The sequence below is a fragment of the Clavelina lepadiformis genome, chromosome 8 (genome assembly GCF_947623445.1).
Source record: "Clavelina lepadiformis chromosome 8, kaClaLepa1.1, whole genome shotgun sequence".
NCBI classification, from domain to species: Eukaryota; Metazoa; Chordata; class Ascidiacea; order Aplousobranchia; family Clavelinidae; genus Clavelina; species Clavelina lepadiformis.
In genome coordinates, this window is record NC_135247.1 from 778,344 (window position 1) to 797,325 (window position 18,982).

The 18,982-nt window shown below is 42.8% G+C and overlaps 2 protein-coding genes across 6 annotated transcripts; one reads left to right on the forward strand and one right to left on the reverse strand.

Annotated features, from left to right (window-relative positions):
* Positions 1-389: 389 nt before the first annotated feature.
* Positions 390-18,813, forward strand: LOC143468106 (ras-specific guanine nucleotide-releasing factor RalGPS2-like). Of its 5 annotated transcripts, none has more exons than XM_076965097.1 (22): positions 390-567; positions 3,719-4,393; positions 4,532-4,631; positions 4,722-4,842; positions 4,943-5,034; positions 5,141-5,208; positions 5,403-5,507; positions 5,575-5,673; positions 5,775-5,909; positions 6,028-6,117; positions 6,188-6,280; positions 6,451-6,574; positions 14,566-14,697; positions 14,790-14,883; positions 14,962-15,053; positions 15,333-15,507; positions 16,045-16,134; positions 16,265-16,489; positions 17,334-17,424; positions 17,702-17,794; positions 17,872-18,066; positions 18,188-18,813. In XM_076965097.1, exons 1-22 carry the CDS (start codon positions 472-474, stop codon positions 18,221-18,223), a joined length of 3,021 nt encoding a protein of 1,006 aa, XP_076821212.1. In that variant the 5' UTR covers positions 390-471; the 3' UTR covers positions 18,224-18,813. The 5 variants fall into 5 exon arrangements, with proteins under 5 accessions (XP_076821212.1, XP_076821213.1, XP_076821210.1 ...); XM_076965095.1 differs by lacking the exon at positions 390-567 and adding an exon at positions 2,458-3,239 and having other exon boundaries at positions 16,048-16,134; XM_076965094.1 differs by lacking the exon at positions 390-567 and adding an exon at positions 2,460-3,239.
* LOC143468107 (angiopoietin-related protein 2-like) lies at positions 7,210-12,819 on the reverse strand. Its single transcript, XM_076965099.1, has 11 exons — positions 11,846-12,819; positions 11,661-11,786; positions 11,493-11,593; positions 11,262-11,423; positions 11,015-11,149; positions 10,829-10,907; positions 8,875-8,990; positions 8,185-8,302; positions 7,945-8,104; positions 7,703-7,861; positions 7,210-7,624 (listed from the first exon to the last, which is right to left on the reverse strand). The coding sequence occupies exons 1-11, from the start codon at positions 12,189-12,191 to the stop codon at positions 7,516-7,518; spliced, it is 1,611 nt and encodes a 536-aa protein (XP_076821214.1). The 5' UTR covers positions 12,192-12,819; the 3' UTR covers positions 7,210-7,515.
* Positions 18,814-18,982: the final 169 nt, after the last annotated feature.

Sequence of the window (18,982 nt, forward strand, 5' to 3'; positions counted from 1 at the left end):
AATAGGAAGGTATTATGTTTTGAATTGACGCAGTGCAATATATCTTGTGGATTAATCATCACTTGAGCTATGACTTGTTGGTTATCATTTAAATGTCATAATGAATAATGACGCTCTTATGGCTCCGGTTCATGTGAAGAAATCAACACCGAGCATATCGCGGTGTCCATCGCACTTAAGAAAACTAGTACGAAGGTTCGCGGTTTCTTAGAGCTTGATATAGATTTCTAGAAGTTCAAATCTTGATGCAAACATCCAGTTTATAAATTCGATCTGTTCCTATCGAACAGTGTAAGAAGGCAACAGTTGCTCAGCTAGAAATTGCAGGAATCTTTGTTTTTGAGTAACAACAGGCACTGACTCGAATTAAATTTCCAATCCTAATTTTATTGCTTATTCATGTAATAGACAGCACAGTTATGTAAAATGTGATAGTTTCTGGAATATACGATTTGTGCTTCTGAAACGGAAATGTCGGTCAATTTGTCGTTTTCGGCAAACGATGAAGATTTTACCGCTAGAGGTGCTATGGAGCGGCAGGCAGCGATGACCAGAATATTAGTGAAGGTAAGTATCAAAATATTGATCGATATAAAACTCTTCTTGTTACGTGATATGCATGGCGAGTGGAATCCACAATAAAACGGTTGTTTTATATCGTCTTGATATTTCTGCGTCTCCAAACTTTGTTGATACACACGGAGTTATTTTCTCTTTGTATTGTTTGTTTGCTTTTGATAATGCTCGCCCGCCCTATGTTTACTTATGACGTCACAAACTCCCACACCATTGTTTCGTCACAATCAATATGTGCGGCTTCAAACTCAACGGGAATATGAGTAGCGAGTGGCATCGATCCAGCAATAGAGCGATAACAATTGTGTTTGTGACGAAGGCGGTTGAATGACTGGTAATGAGACAAAACTTCTACGCAATAGTGCGACCGATGTTATGTTCATTTTCCCAAAGATTTTATGGCAGCTTCTAAGATAGCTTTAACGCGCGCTACGTTGCATTATGGTTCTCTTCTGTGTAAATATTACCCTCTGAAATGGTAATTTTATTGTTTATAGTCTGCCACCTATTTGATCGCATGTCTTCGCTTTTTCCCGCAGTTTACATTCAATTTCCTTCCCTTGCGTTTATGTCGTAGCCCTTTCTTATACTGACGTAATCAGCCCATTAATATTTAAAGAGTCGATGCACTGAGCGTCGCAATAAGCTTCTTGTTCCAGTATCAAGCAACAGGATTTAGCAGACGACCCCCGATACAACTCGAGTCGCTTAGAATTACCCATCGCGCTCTTCAGTTTCATTCTCTTCAACTTGCAGGGTTGCGAAAATTTTATAGTTTTCGATCAATTTGAAAAGATGTTCTGAGCCCAGGGTGGTTTGGTTTGAAGCTGCCAGAATTAGAGCTACAGTGTCGGGGACTTGGCGTTAAAAATTCGTTTGATGATTTGTCAAGTCATCCGTAGTAGGCCTAGTGGTGTACGTAATTGATATAATAATATTTTGATCGACTGCCTGTTTAGCTCCATAATTGGTTATAGGACACGATATACCTTCGCCTACACATGAACGTAATAAACGTTGTTTCCTTACTTTTGGACAGAAGGGACTTTAAATAGAAACGTCTGTGGATGAGTTTATTGATTTCCAGCAGCCTTCTTGTCTCTAGTTTTTGATGAGTTGGTTTACGATCGCAAGATTGTCTATCATTGGGCTGGTACCGAAAATTTAATACGGGCACTGTTGCATAGACGATATTCCTTTTTAAGCCTAATGTTTGTTTGTCTAGAACTTAAACAAAGCGATAGTTAAAACGCAGCACAAACTTGTGCAAACGTGGGTACCAGGGTCATAGAAACTGCTTTCACTTTTCCAAACGAGTTGATGTCGTCAGAGTAATGTTGTAAGCTTCAGTCGGTTGCGTTATCCTCATATTGCAAGGAAGGAAGATATGACGATTGCTGCTTGTTCCAAATAGGTTGATACGAGACGCGATGAATTAATGTATACCTCTGTATGCTAATGTGTGCATCGTCAAAACCGCATGCAGCTAATACCAGTTGTGTGTCTGCTGGAGTCAGGCTGATAGATTTTGTAATAAGTTTAAGAAATGTTCTGCGTACAGTGTACTGATATTGCTTCAATTATGCCGCGAAAGACAGATAACTACGTTTGAGATAATTGGCTGTAATTATGAGGTCACACGTGTAATTGTGCGCTAAAGCTGATGTGAGGGTCATTTGCTGACGAAAACAGTTCAAGAATTAATCGTTTTGCCCCTGAGTTGACCGCGCAGAAAGGTTTGAATTTGATGGGAAAATGGTTGAAATCGCGAACCGTCGATGTTTTTAAAATCGTTGTCTGCCGCTTTGTCTCACTGACACGTGACAAGGAAGCAGCACACAGCCAACCTTGTGCTACTTGCATTTCTTAGCTGATGATCGTTCTTTATTTCCTGCTGCAGGTTAAAGTTTAGCAACGTCTGCCTGGTGTGTACAAAGGTACAGATAGGCCGTGTAGATGTTTACTTAGTTAGCGAAAGAAAGTAGAAGCACACATGTCGTAACCCAGTGCACGACTTGTTGATTCATTGCTGATAAACACGACCTGAATTACCCCCCCCCCTGGAGTACGACCCCGAAATGAGAAGACAGAAAGTTCTCAGCTCTCGACTTGGGAGCGCGCTCTTGAGTCCTCGGATGACTCGCCGTCGTGGAACCACTACGTCAAACGTCAATCTACTTGACGACGACGACGTTTTTGTTCCTGTTATGACGTCACCTGACGCAAATACTCAGCAAACTAAGTTTCCGGGATCAAGGCCTGCACGTCGGCTGTCTTCTGACCACATAACAATGAGCACTTATGACCTGACAATCAAGGAAAAGGAAGAAGGCTCAGCAAACTCTGTCACTTTTGAAAGCGAGCGCAGTCCGGCAAAATCTCCAAATTTTGCGACGTTAAAAAACGACGCACGGTTTGAAAGTGACCTTTCCGCTCTTAGCCAGGACAGCAGAATGTTAAGTCGATCTATGACCAGTCTCTTTAACGCAAGTCGGAACGACGACTTGCCTAGAATTCAGCTTTTTAACGCTTCAAGCAGCGATTCCATGGCAAGCGCTTCAAGCTTTAGCGTGGCGTCTTGCCACGTTGGTGACTCAGAAAGTGATTCAGATATCTTTCTTGATGGCGATGTCGTGGTTGTTTTTGGTGACAGAGATGACACGGTAATTGCTTAATTAACTTCAAGGCGAACGCTTTCTAAACTCATGAATGTTATTGCTTGTCAGATTTCTGCTTTCAGTTGCTTTAATTATGTTTGTTTGAGAAAAGAATTTTTCCAGCACAAGTGTTTGAACCTTCAGCTTATCCATCAACACTCCCTAATCTCCTTTATTTGTAGAAAGTTGATTTTAAGTGAAATTGTCTCATCAACTTCCAGCTTTTGCTGTTTCATTTAAAAGTTTGCAACATTTTGCATAGTTTCTGACATGTTTAGCTTAGGCTTGGTTTGGACATAAATTTTGCTTGGCGTTATATGTTTTTTATTTCAATAATTTCAGCAGTTTAATCATTAAACGTCTGTAAGAAACATAAATATCAGCACAATCATTTAAAATTTTACCATAATATGTCAGCTGTTGACACAATGCAACTTCATGAAGCTAACTCTGAAAGTTTCTTAATTTTTTTTCTGTTTCTGCAGGCATTACCAGAGGACATTCTTCGATCAAGTCCATTCTCAAGCAGAAGTTTGAACGTGCCTTCCCCTATCCGCAGAAGCAGCGACGGAAATATAAATGGAACGGTTGGAAAATACAGCACAGAGAAACTAAACTCCCCATCTCATTTCCACAGAAGCGGGACGTGTTCGGAGTTCAGCAATCCTTATAATAGTCAAATTGACCCTAAACAAAATCCATACAGAAGTGTAACTTCCTCCATAACTTGTTCAAAACATGTCACACCGAGGAAAGATTATCACAACTCTGTTTTAAAAAACAATTTGGAACCGGTTTCGGGCTGTAACAGTCCAGCTTTAACTGTTGTTGTAAAGTCACCCAGTGCGGACAGTTTAACTCGAGACAGGCATTGTGTGGAGAAAGGTGACGAAAACTGCATCCCGCAAGACATCCCAGTAAAGCATTCATCAAATTGCAACAATGCTACACCCAAGGCTGGTGGCTTTGGTGTAGTCCATCATATTCGGAGGAAAAGTAGTGCTCCGGGTGCTTACAACCAGACAGACTCTGAGTCATCACAAGAAAAGTCTCGATCACTGCCAAGGAATTCAATTCCACCTCCTCCCGAATCTCCAGGAAGAGTCAATTTCACGTCCAGTGGATTTAGACCGAGGAAGTTTAGATTTGCAAGCACTTCCGTAGGTTTTACACGGATCTAGTATTCATTTATAAGTCTTTACTTGCTATTTTAATTGTCCAAAGAAATTTTTATGTCCAAAACAGCAACTACATGGCTGTATTTGCAATTTTAATTTGAGGTTAAACTTTTGTCATAGGGTGCACTCTCACAGAAAGACCCTTCACTAAATTCTTCTCTCACTGAAATAGAAGCCACTTCTGAGAAGAAAGCCAACGGAGTCAGCTTAAGCGTTAGTAGTAAGTGATGTCATATCTTACATGGCATGAAAAATGTTCTGAAAATTTATTTCCGAAATTATAAAAATTGCACTTTTTCGTCATCGACAGATCCTTTTCCAAAACGGAAATCAGGGTCAGTTGACGTAAAACGTTCCAAGTCACTTTTAGGAAAAAGTCCAGGATTTCGCAAAAAGAGTCCAAACCTTGCTAGAAAAAGTAGTCCTTATAGGTAAGAGAAGAGAATGACGTCATGCTGCTTGTAATGTAGTGAAGATGTTTTGGGCAACAACACAGTGGCACTACAAAGTTGTGTGTGTCTTTCTATACAGGGACCTGGAAGCATCTTCAACTGCCAAAGAAAGCACGGACAGAGGCCTTTCACAGCTGCCGCCGAAGTCGCCGACTGCTTCCAGGCTTTCAGGTAAATGTGCAGAGATGCAAAGTCTGTGCTCTGTGGGGAAGTAATTGACCAAATGGGACTGAGATTGTGCTCCTGTTACGTAAATAATTCCTGCTTGTTTTATCAGCTGACGCCATAAGTGGACTTACTCCTAACTCTCAAGTCCGCCAACACAAAAGACATAAATCTCAGCAGGTAACGTTGACCACGTATTCCACGACAGCTTATACACATCTACTCATTAAATTTGCTTGCCGAGGAGACTCGTGTAGTTACAAATAGTTACAATCATGCTTGATACCAAAACACAACGAGCTAGACAGCTGTGTTAGTTAAATACTTGGGTCCTGCTGGTTGAAGGCTCAGTACATAAATTGTTTCTCCTCCAGGGAAAGTTCAAACCGAAATCTTCTTCCTCCTGGATCCCGGTGCAGGAGATGATGACCAATCATAACTACGAAGGTTATTACCATGACGACAGCTCCAGTGAAGACGTAGGTGACAGAAATATTGCCAAAATAGATCAGTGTAGTATCAGGCTGGTAATAAAACGATTTTTAGACCGCTTATACGGAAACAGACGGAAACAGAGTTCCCAGAATGAAAAGTTTCGACGCTGTCGTCTTTGACGTGTTGAAAGTTTCTCCTGAAGAGTTTGCAGTGAGTCCATGCGTCGTTCAAACCAACTTTAATCATCACAAATGTCCTCACTAGCGTGCCAGGGCTGCGCATGTTCATGATCGAGATTTTGTTCATTCCAGAAACAACTGACACTGCTGGATTTCCCTGTTTTCTGCGCGATATTACCCGACGAAATATCGACCTGTGGTTGGACGAAAAAGAACAAATGGAAGCTTTCCCCTCACGTTGTGGCGATGACGCGACGTTTCAACCACGTAAGATTGCTAGACCACATCGCATGTTGCTTGTTCCTTTGCGTTCTTTATTTTAAGCGATTCTAGAATGGAAAAATTATTATTTTTGCGTAACAATAATCATTGTTGTGGATCACAGACAAGTTTCTGGGTGATTCGTGAGATTCTCAACGCGAAGACTTTAAAGATACGAGCCGAGATCTTAATTCATTTCATAAAGATCGCCAAAGTAAGTAGTATTCCCATCTCATGTCCGCCGGCCGTAAAAACCAATCAAAACTAAATCACACTTCTTCCAGAAACTTGTCGAACTCAACAACCTTCACAGCTTGATGGCCGTCATCCAATCCCTCAATAGTTCCTCAATATTCAGGCTTACCAAGACATGGGCGGTAAGTCTTTAGCGCTCTCGGTGGACATAAGAGGAATAAATTATCGTCGCCTGATGGCGCTAATGTGACATTAGTAGCTTATGGCTAAAGCCTATGCTTTGTGTTGCGATACCTTGGTTTGTGTGCATTGAATTGTTGAATTGACTATGATTCATAATTAATTTCCACAGCTGGTTAACAAACATCATAAAACGACCTTTGACCGACTTTTGTCGTTGGTGAAAGAAGACGACAACCGCTGGGAACTTCGGTCGCACATGGAATCAATCCGGTTACCTTGCATCCCATTTCTAGGTAAGAATTTGCGCCTAATGACCCATACGCCGTCAGTTTGCTCTGAGCTGTCGGGTGTAACGATCTGTGGTAGTTTGCATGTTTCTGTCACCTGTGGAAGGAACAGAAGTGTATTGTGTTATCCTGGCCTGTGACCTGTGGCGCCCATGCTATGTTCTGGCTTTAGCGCGTTTCAGATAACTTCATGTGTTTGTTGAAGTTCTTTCTAAGCCTGACTCACAGTCATTGGAATTCTGCGTTAAAATCATTAGATCGCGTTAAACGATGTTTCGATGCGTCGAAGTGCTGCGGTGGCTATTCTAGGAATTTACGAGCTTGGAGCTTTCCGTCTTATCCCCTGGCGCTTTATTAAAGTGAGAGCCTCTTGAAACTCAGTCGCTTGCTCTTGAAAAACCTTCTCCTGTCACCGTTAAAGCGATTTAAGGCTCGGAATTAACCTTCTCGTATTTTGCTGGCGAGTTATTTAACACTTTCGTATGCTTCGAATTTCTGTGGAGACATTTTGAAAATCTTGCACGCTTCATTTGCCATGCGTCGGAAATTTTACAGTTGTCTATTTATGAGGTCGTTGTGATGTCACAGTAGTTTAATCAATTAAGTTATGCTTTAGGCTTCCAAGATGCCAGCGTTTAATGAAACAGTATCGTGACCTTTATTGAAACCTCAGTGCATGCGAAAACGAGGAAAGCAGGACAAAAAAGTAAACAAAAAATACATAGACAACGAGTAGCAAAAACAGCCGGAAATGAAAGGAATGAAATAGTTGTGTCGACAATAAACTGTTAAGCGCTTGGAGGTACAGACTGTCTTTATGCTGATTCTGTGACTTGAGGTAACATTCTTTGCATCGTCCACACGCCCTCCCATATAACTGGTTAATACTGTGCAGCATTTGGGTACCGTACAGCGCCGTCCCGTGTCCTTAATTTTCCACAATCTTGTCAGTCGGTCGGTCTGATTTTCATTGCAACGCTCTTGAGCGAATACCAGGTGCCACGCCACTCCGACCAATACACGCCGTCCTGTCCCCCTCTGCCGTGTTCGCCTCGCCTGTAAAACGTCCAATTCACGGCGTCAGTAGAGTTAAGTCACATTGATTAATGCCTAATACCGCGCCGGTGCGTTTACTTGTGATAGAATCCATTGAGATTGGACTGTCCGCACGCCTTGTACCACCACCCTCCGTGCAACCGCTGTGCGCAGTTTTCGTGGAACAAATCCCTGTCTAGATCCCTGGCCGTGAACTTCATGTTGTTATGAGGTGTCAAAGCATCACCGGCGTTTCCGCTTTAAAAATAGTAAAACGCCACTAATAGCAATAGAACGCTAGTCCGGTAGCCGGCAATAGTGACGTGATGGGCGGTACTCACCTGTAGTGGGTTATCTTCAGCTTGTATCCGTCCCTTTCGCTCTCGACGCGAAAGCTCTCGTATTCAACGAAGGTTCTTCTTCCGTCCCAATCCTCCAGGTCGATATGAAGTTTGTAGTTGACCTCGGTTTGATTGGTCAAACGATGGATGTTTTCTAAACCTGCGCAATAATCACCTGATTAAAAACCCGCTATTTTTGTGCGGTGGCTCGAGAAAATCTATGACGTAATGATGACGTACCGAGCCAGAATTCCTGCTTCTTTTTGTCCCCGAATCCCTTCTTATATGCTGCCATGTTCCTGTAGAAGTTCACTTTCTCGCCAACCCGGCTTTGGATGGTGGTCCAGCCCCCGGGGTCCTGCAATAACAACAGCTTCTAAGATGTCAATGTGCTCAAGTATTTTCTGGGCCGACCGCACGACATTGGCGGTAGCGTGACGGTGGCCAACACCCCGACCCGTCCCCTAATTTAGTGTCATTGCGTGGGTTGGAAAAGTTACTGCATTCTTTCATGCCCCCTTGTTTGCGTCTCTGACTTCGATCTATCTTATGCTGTCAATCAAATTTCAAGTGGTTTCCTCGCATTGATGACCCCGTCTCATTCACGGCGTTGCAACCCGCTCCTAACTATTTTGACTCGTCACATCGCCAAGCATTGTCATATTAACATTAACGCATATTCCCTTGTCTACCCTCAACGCGGTCCTATGGTTTCCTTTCAATTGCTCCAAGAATGACCCTAGAAAACGTCATTGGCGGTAGATGTCGAAATTATAAGGATCATCCGAGCATGAAAATGTTACTGGAAGTGGAATTCTTGGCTTGCGTTTAACTTTGAAACAATTGACCTTTCGGTGAACTAACAGAGCTGATTCATTAAACTATTCATGATTTATAACAATTGATTGCAATACTTTCGTCATAATGTACCTGCTCGAAATCGCACCAGACTTTGATCCGTCTCCGCATTCTTGGGACCAGGATGCGGAAAACTCCACTTGTTGTGTGTCCGGCTCTTTGCGCCTCCGTGCAATCCCGGAAAGGTCCTGCGCGGAAATAACAAACTTTTGTTCAAAGCGGATTAACACTGTCACGGTGGTTCTTCATTCTTTTTTGGTTATTGTCACTTCTTGCTTGACACCAATAGGACCCTACTCAACTGACGTGTTCGCTTTGACCTGCTTCAGTTCCTAGGCCGCGTTTTTGCGGTTGCAGAAGTTCGTTGTCCGCACACGAATTAACCGTCATGGATAGAAGTCGATGTGTCTCTAACACTCGTAATTGTTGATTATTCGGCGAGATTACGTCGAAGCCAAGTTTATCGCGGCCGGCAGCAAACTTCAACAAGATCTTAGTATCAGATTATTCTGATACTTTTTGCTGCTTATTCGAAGCGTAACTCGACCCTATATATTGCATATCCACGCGTTTGCCCGTGAGTATGCGCGTCCCCTGCATTTGTGAAGATTCTTTATCTGTGTTATTAGCTCTGTCATAATATTCGCCGAACGGAACCCACTAAGTAGGATAGACGAGGCCGTTGTAGTAGGTTGGATGAAAACAGTCGCGTATTTTGTCCTGGCATTTGTAACCTGACCCATAAATCTGCCCAACATGTCAGAAGCGACTCATGTCAGCTGCTGGTTTTCGTGTCAACTCCTAATTGCGCGTTTTCTCTGAGATTTCTCCCGACGCGGAACATTCTTGTCTACAACACAAGCCTTTGTCGGGTTTGTTGATAATTAGGAATAAGTTTTGACAGCGCTTTGATGATCTTGTGTTGAGAGTTGCGCAAATTTGTTGCTACTTTGTTGTGTTTTGTCGAAGGAAACCCGAATAGTGAGTTTATGACGTTTCTCGTACGCGCTGTGACATCAAAAAGGGTTGAAGAGTGAACGAAGATGATTGGTTAAACACACAATGACCACTTATGACGCCACACACGTCAGTGCTTGGATTGAGGTGGGAATCAAGTGGTTTCGGATTCCGCAGGATTTTGTGATTTTCTTCGCGTTTAAGCTGCCTTGTTATTTAAGACGTTTGAGTGTTGAATGATTCCTGGTGATTAAGGTTTTAAGGCGACCAAGTTGTTGATACAGCGAAGTTTTGAACGAGATCATATCAAATGATTTTGTCTTCTCCAAACTTGGTAACTTTGCAAACTCTAAACTGTCAGCGTTCAATCGTGTTTGGCCTCTTATTATTCCTCCAAAAAATCTCAAAGGTTTTATTTCACTTTAACGCAAAACCTCCGTTTTTAGTTAAAGTGAACGTTTTTTAACCACTTCCGAATTTAAATCCATAATTTAACTGTAAAATTGGCAGCATTACTCGCCAATACACGCAATAACCTTATTATAGTCGGCCATTATCTAACAAGTCCGCTTATTACTTCAGAAAAGGCGTTCAGAGCCACGCGTAAGGGTTAAAATTAAAGTAATTACGCGTCGGTGCAGTTCATTTACAGTGCGAAGTATCATAAGAAAATACCGCGTTTATCGATCTGTGAAAAGGAGACAGGGGCACCGTCTCTCCACCAGACGTTTGTTATTATATTCTATTTCTGTTGCATTCCATCTGTCTGTAGTCCGCACGAGTTGTTAAGATTTTAGCATCTTATTGCCGCGTACAACTTTGTCAAGATCATTACTCTAACTTGGCGCACCAGCTAGCACATCCGCAGCCTTTAACGATTGTTTTTTGTTGTAACTGACGCGAGGATAAACAGCTCTGATGCCCGTCTCTTCGCTATTATCGCCTTTTCATCATTGATGTCAATTTTACGCGGAATCACACGTTTTCCAATAACCGTTGGTAAATGTTTCTAATATTGCATCAAAGTAGCTACGTTAAGCTAGTTATCTACTTCATGGTACGCATTTACCTCGTGATAGAGGAGCTGACGTAGTTGGCGGCCGCCTCACTTCCTTCAAGGGTTGGTCGTGTTGTCTGCTGGCCAGCTCCTATCATTCACAACACGTCAATTAAGAAGCTGTCTTCGCTTAATCGAATCATCCCCATAAATTATTCATCAAACAACGGAGCTCTTTTCTCTTCCGATCTCTCTCACCTCCACCGGGATCACCTCCCTGCTTCCCACCGCCAGACTCTCCACGATCTGACGTAAGCTCTCGATCACATCTGATTGGCGGAGCAACTGCGCCCGCAGTGCATTGTGGTCGTTTTTCAATTGTTCGTGTTCTTGCTGCGAGTTCAAAACAAATGACGTGACAGAACCGTCGTTAACATACTGCGCTGTGTGAACTTTGACATACTGTGTGACGTGAACTGCGAACAATGCCGCCAACTCTTCCTACCTTGAGCTCCAGATACCTGACGCTTTGGTTCAGGATCTTGTTCTCCAGAAGCTGGATGTCGAGATCATCATCCTTCTTGATGCTGGTCTCCTCAGCGATGCGGAGGTTGATGTGCTGGATGCCGTTGTTCATCACCAGCACTTCCTTCTGAAGCCGATTCACCTGACATGCGAGTGTCACGGGTCAGCTCACTTGACGTCTTGTTTACCTCGCGCCAAAGCGATCACTTACGTCATTCTGAATCGATGTGACTGCTCTTGCAGATGGGAGCTCCTCCCTCGCTTCCAGGATCTCTTCCCGAATCATCTCGATTTGTGTTTTCGCCGTGAACACTGCAACAGTTTCGTCGTTATAAAACTCGCATGCGCGCTTAACACGGACGACATTATCGATCGTTACCGTCGCGCTGCACTTCCACCAAGAATCGATCGTCGCTTTGTGACGTCACACTCGTCTGCGAGTTCATGCAGAGAGCGGGGTTTTGTGGAACAATGAACGTGTAAGAACATTGACCGTGACTTTGATCTGTGCGAAATGGAACAAGATCAAAGTTGTGTTGCTTTAAGGGTCTCGTTTGAACTTACCCGACCCCCGTTGCCTTTCGTGATTGGCGCTTTGGCTGGTGGTACCGGACAATTTTATCCCATCTTGCTCGATGCTCAGCCTTCCTGGAGGTCCTGATGACACTGATGACGTCACACTTGTGGAAAGGATTTCGCTTGACTCTTCCTTGTGTGTGGGAGTTTGGTTAATGTCGAAATCTGATGGTTGTGGCTTCTCGTCATCTCTTGTCTGGCTTTGAGTTGCCGATACTGACACTGGCAGTAAATTTGCCATCGGGTCGAGCAACTCGGCGCCACTTAATTCCTGTCCTGATATAACTGCGCCTAAGATCCATAGAATTGTCAAAGCTAACCGGCCGATAACCATCGTCGGGTCTTTAGGGACGATCTTTCCCGGAAAACTTTCACTTTCTTCTGGCGGGTTATGGCAAATTATACTCGATGTAAGTCCTTCAATATTTTGCAGCGGTATTATTCCTATTGTATACCTCAAGTTATCTCCACACTTGTTTACTGACCAACAATGCCTAAACCTGAAGACAAAGTGTGACCAGAACCATCACTACGCCACATCAAGCGATGTCCATTGTTGAGCCTTCTCACATTTCTCTCTTAAGGCACAATGGTGTGATGGATGAGTTTTCTTTCAAAAGCCTCCTTTCGATTTCAATTACTTCTAAGTTGACAAGCACCCCCTCTTAAGAAGATCCGTTTAATAAACGACTTAGTCTAACAGAAGACAACCATCAATAAACCGGGTCTTACACGGGATTCGTGCTTTAAGGATTTCAAAGAATCGAGTCTAGTATTGGGCTAGCTACTCCGACTATTTGAGCTACAGGGAGATAATTATTGTTTTCGTGAAAACCTAATTTTATAATTACGATGGCGAGCTGTGCCGGTATTGACTGATGGAAAGATTCTTTCGCTAAATGGCCCATTATGACATAACAATAAGGACAGCGATCAATCATTGTCACCTGACCATTTCTTTTTTCTTTTTTTCTACCTTCGTTATGGTGTTATAAAATTCTTGCATTTTTTACAATTCCGACTTTATATCGATACTTATTGCAGGGAAATATAGATGCTGGAATATTATAAGGCCACGATTTGTCAATAACAATACCGCTATAAACGCAGACGCCTATCTTATATCTTGCTCATAGCGCTGCTGTTGCTTAAATATTTCTCACTCGCCTTTCTTGTGCATTTCATGCGCAAACCACACAGCAGTTGACTTCTGTACAACATAAGTGAACTACGGCACCGCGCGTTACTGACTAAACCACAGTCGAAGAAAAACAAACTCCCGTCTCGAAACTTGGCAAGTTTTTCCCTTTCACACCAGTTATTTCGTCTTGGGCGCCACCAGGTGGCTGCGATGGTAATCTTTTTGCCGCTTTAACTTTGGTCAACGTTACTTATGGAACATTGTCTTCACATTTCCGCTTTCTTGAAGTAGAAACTGCATACAAGTGGTCCAGACTAAATCAGCAAGTCACAGACAGGCCACGCATGTTGATTTGCGCATGCTGTTTGTTGTCAAGCTTTGCTTGGTATACTCCACCCAGCCCTGGGCACAGGATACCAGTTATAGCATACACTGCATGGTCGTCTCGTGGGGCTGAGATAAGAATTGGCAATTAGTTGCTCACTTGTCAGCCTATCATGACGTAACAGGATGATATTTTGGCCTTTAATTGAGAGACAAAGTAATTGACGTCACTGTAAACTTAATCCCTACCCTGTCCGAGAATCTTTTAAAACATGAACTTGTTTTGGGGGAAAACGTAAATATTTATAGTTTACGCGATAACTCAGAACAAAAGCAATCGTGATAGAGACGACCTAGTATTGCCCGATTGGTTTATTTTGGAATCGCGAAAGATAAAAGGCGTAGTAAGTCCATTCGGCGATTGTCAAGTTCATAATTTTCTTTCTTCTATCACGTCTTCATTCTGTTTGTTGTTTCCCTTTATAACCAAATAATTAGATCATTGTCTACTCCGTCGACGCTGTCAAATAAATCAATTTTTCGAATAATTCTGGAAGAGGGCCATCAAAGTTTCGGCGTAATGTCGCGGATTTACATCGGATTTGCCGGACCTAGAGTTATATTTTAAAAACAAGAACGCGCCTAAAATCGTTCACCGCAGAACCACCAGCCTATATGGTTTATAGTGATATAACACCGGTTTCCTCATAGCGAGGCTTGAACTTGTTTATAATTTGAAAGCCGAAGATTGTGCCGACAAGGTAATTGACTTTGTAGTCGAGCGATTGAAATTGTTTTTATCGATGTAAGTTGCTTTCATTATAATGGCATTTTGTTGCAATCTGCCTGTCGTTTATGTCGCCTTATCCGCACCGGAAACTGTCAATTTTCTTGTAAAGCGATTCGAAGTCGAAAATATAATTTTGCTAAATCACTACCGGACACAGGATATCGCGTAGTTGTTCGCAACCTCAAAGATATCGTTGTTACGATATTAAGGTCTCTTTTTGACCCGATATTCTGCCCTTTGCATTGGTCATAATAAGCCGGGTTTGAGTTTCGTCTGGCACTAATCTCCTAAAATCGTGTAGTTATGCGGCTACATAGATGGTTTGGAATAGATCAAGATAAAACTAACTACAGCTTTGGTCGCATCAGCAGCAGTTATGTCATGTACCAATTACCCACTTTCAAGCCATCACGTTGCTTCGATATCATCTGATAAGCTTTCATTATTGTTCAGGCATGTACCTCAGTGATGTGATGTATATCAACTCCGCTCACCCGGACACGGGCGGTCTTGAAAGCCACGAACGAACCAACAAGATGAACAACATCTTGCGGGTGATATCGGAATTCCAACAATCAAATTACGGTGAGAATATTGCAACCAGTCGTGTGGCGCCGTCACTTCAGTGGCGTTCTTGTTGGTGCTTCGCTAACAGTGAGATGTTCTCTATACTTTAGATCATCTGCAGGAGCAACCCCACATCAAAAATTACCTCAACTCGGTCAAGTACATCGAAGAACTTCAGAAGTTTCTCGAAGAAGACAATTACAAGTAAACTGACGTCACAATCACGTAATTTTAACGTCGTCGACATAATTAAATAACGTTGCCTAATTTTTTTTATAAAAGACTTTCCCTGAGAATCGAGCCAACGACGACGTCATCAGGGTTTCAGACCCCGGAAAAGAAGCCGAGTCGCGCGAAGGACGATTTTTCCGCCGGTATGTTGCGGTCGGTTTATCTGATCCTACACATTTAAATTAGGATGGTTTGTTGCCATCGAACGGTCCTAAGCTGATTATGAGCTCACAATGAGATAAATCTTTTCTCCCCATCACAAAGAATCAAAGGCATTCTTCTCGAAATGTGCCGGCAAACTGCAGCCATTGTCACGAGAGTCATTAACGAATGAATCATAGCTCGTTAAAGCTTAAATATAAACCCCTTGAACCCCAACCTGTTTAAATTGACTTCTGACCCGTCAAACTTTACGACTGCAGGTAAACCAAGCAAGGCTGAGAATGCCCTGAGCCGGCACACCTCCCAAACCCCTCCTGCCCCGCAGAAGTTCGTGCCCGGGCATAGAAAGTCCCGAAGTTTAGGCAGAGAATTTGCATACACGAACGCGGCACCTAACAATAGACCTAAGTCGGACGCGTCCAAAGTACAGAAGAGGTGAGTTGGTGGTCTGTCTTACTGTGTGAATCATGTGCTCTATAACAATGTCTTCACTAGCTGATTGTCATTTTGTATTGATTGATGCATGCAATTATACCACGCTGTATACTCGCCTGACCGTTGCCGTAGTAACCAATTCCACACGTTTACTACTTTGCATGATGACGTAGGAATGACGTGGCCCACAACCGTAGTCATAATTATCTGCATGTGGTGAATGTTTTTGGTTTCTTTATTGTCCGACTCACACCCAGTTTAAATCGTAGTTCTCGGACTAACAGCGCTCGTATTAACTGGGCTCGATTCTGTGTGAAGTGATTTGTTAATGTTTGGGAATGTTCATTGAATACTCGGTTGAAATTGAAATCTCTTTCGCAAATTATGAAATACAGTATATTTTGGCCTGGCTCAGTTTTAGTTCACCATCATTTTGTTTATGTTATTTTTATTTATGTTCATTTTGCATTCTTTTATTTTTCTTTCTCAAACGTACACCCTTCTTATCCTCACGCGGTTTCGATTTAATACTTGAAGAAGGTCAATGTGTGGGCGCACGAGACAGCGTGATAATACAGTGTGGTATATTTCGCCGTCTAGATTGAGGCAAAATGAAAGAAGGCTCAGGTTTGTCCACACCTCATTGTTGCGTCATCATTACGTCATGCGTGAGGTGCATGCGTTTTGTTACGTTATTTGCGTCATTCAGATTGTCTCGTAGTATTTCATTATTGCATCACAATATGTTTCTTTGCAGTGGTAGTCTACCGCGCTCTAGTGTTCCTTCTTCCACTACTCCTGTGACATCGTTGCTAGACGACAGTATCATAGCAACGCCTTCTTCCCTTGCTTCATCGTCGTCAACAACCACCCGGATGTCGGTAACCGGGGGCAACAGCGGGTCAATCGGGAGCAGCAGGTCAAATTCAGGGTCAGAGTTCAGCGGCGAACAAGATGAGACGTCCAGACATTCATCGGACAGGTGAGCATGGTGACGTGTGCTGTCATATATGACGTCATTATGGCAGTTGCATTCGTCAGATGGCGGACGTTCTCGTACGACAGAAGCAGGTCCCAGCAGTGGTGCAAGGTCTATTACGGAGAAAGAGGAAAGTTTAGGTGGAGCCAGAAAAGTTCGACCCTGCCTGCAGAGAAATCAGGTTTCAACGTTGTCTATCAAGACTTTATGACGTCAGTTGAAAAGGGGGGATTTCCCAAAGTCGAAAGCGAGACGTCGAGTCTGTGCGATGTCGATGAGTTTGTTAAAATGCGATGCCGGAGTAGTCTAGCCCGACCACCAGATAATAACCTCAGTGACGGTCTTGCCGCTAACTTGAGTGACGTCACAGAGCATGATTATGACGTCGATGACGAAGAAGCAAATTTAATTACGCTCGATCGAGTAGACTTGAAGATAAGAGAGAGAAAGAGAACGAATAGAAAAGCGGCAAGCCCGAGATCATCCACCAGTCTTCAGAACATACGCAGCAGCATTGACATGTTACGCATAAATGACGGAAGGGCGCCGCAATACCCTGCCTGGTTGTCGCCTGACAATGAAGATTACATGAGACAATACCTGCAGTCACCTAGAATCTCAGTGAGCCAAGCAAGCCATTATATCCAGTCGAGCAAAGTGAACGTTAAAGGAGGCACAGTGCAAGCAACCATGTACGGGGGATACGGACCAGCCGGCAGGGGCTGTAGCATGACAGCCTGGCCGCGCCAGTGCCACAGCGAGATAAAGTAAACGCCAATATTTCTCTTTCATTTAAACCAAATAATATTTAACAGGAATGGTGACGATGTTTTTGCTTAATTTCCAGAACCTCCGATTTACCAATCAACTGCCAAACATGTACATTTGAGGGTTGCTTAAAAAGGAAATGTGTTCTTAAACTGGGCAAGAAGCCAGCGGTAAGTAAAAGGTTTGGGGTTGTCGTTATTTCACCGATTTTCTTGTGCGTTCAAAGATACACGTCACAGCTTCTGAACTGAAACTGATGTAAATGAAAAAGTCACAGCATAATAACTTAGCCATTTAGTTCAATTTTACTCCAACATAACAAAAAAACGAGTAAATTTTCTCCCTGATCGCAGCAACATGTTTTTAACAACCGAACGTCCGAAATTCTAAGTGGCCATTTGTTCGATTTCAATTTGATTGCTTTGATGTTTAAATTATGCTTTACAGGTTTCATCTTGGACCAAATACTGGATTTCCATTTGTGGAACAGAGCTAGTTTATTTTGCCGCCAAAGGTTTAAGAGCTCAAGAGCGACATCATGTGAGTGTGGTTGTCGATAAATTCGCTCATAATCCGTCAACTTTCCTCGAGTTTTAACGCGTTATGTTGCCTTTTAGTTTAAAACCCGGCCTTGCAAGGTGGTCCCCATACTCGGCTGGTTGTTGCTTTACTCCAACAACCCCACCAGGCTGGATTGCTTCCAACTCAACAATCCTGAGAGCGGCAACAATTACCGCTTCCAGTGCGAGTCCAGAGATGTCGCCCTCGTGTGGATAAATAATCTTAAGCAAGCCATAAAAGGTTACCCACAGGTGGGCGCTATGCAGCTAATCAAAATCAGTGGCGCGCCTGCATTTCACGATGCCTTGCACATCCCATATGTTTGTATTATATGTCTACATATATGTGTACGTGTCTTTTTGTTTCTTTTAGCCGGAGCAAGACCTCATAAACTTGGACGACACTTGATCAAGGTCAAAGTCACATGATCATGGCATGAAACATCTGAACTTGACACTGTGATGTAACAAATGGAAAAACTGACTTATTTTTATAGAAAACTTTGATGCTTGGTCAAACGAGCGCTGCTGTTGATTTCTTTTCAAGAGAACAAAATATTTAAAGTTTATTTTTGTTTGTGCTTAACGCAAGCACGTTTCCACTTTGAGTTTATTATATACCTAGCATCACCAGAGCGTCGTCTCATCTTGTCGCTTGGCAAGATACAATTGTCTTTGTGACGTCAGAACAAAATAAAAGCCATATTGTTATCGTTAGAGGCGGTCCAATGTCCACTATATTGCTTTAGACTTGCTGCTTTTTAAACTTCATGGAAAGCATTGTTCACTTACAGCATCTATGATGTACCTGCGGCTTACTCAACTATTCAATGGATTCCATTCTTATCAGGTTAACTTCATTCTACCCATGTGGTGCACCAAGTTTTGTGACCCTCAGGTATGGAGATGCCGCCTGAAGTGCCTCACTAGGTGCTCATTACTGCCATAATATTTGCGTGTGTTGCTCGTGGTACAACTGAATAAACTGAAGCAAGTGTTTGTAATGGTTTGACAATCTTTTATATCCTCAGACTGAGGGAAGTCTTTGCATGACCTAAGTAACTTACCAAACCAACCATAAGTAACGTAGTTCAACATCGACTGAACAAAGTTGGTGTTGTGAGCTGTACAGTACATATCTATATTCACACAGAAATATACTGCCCTG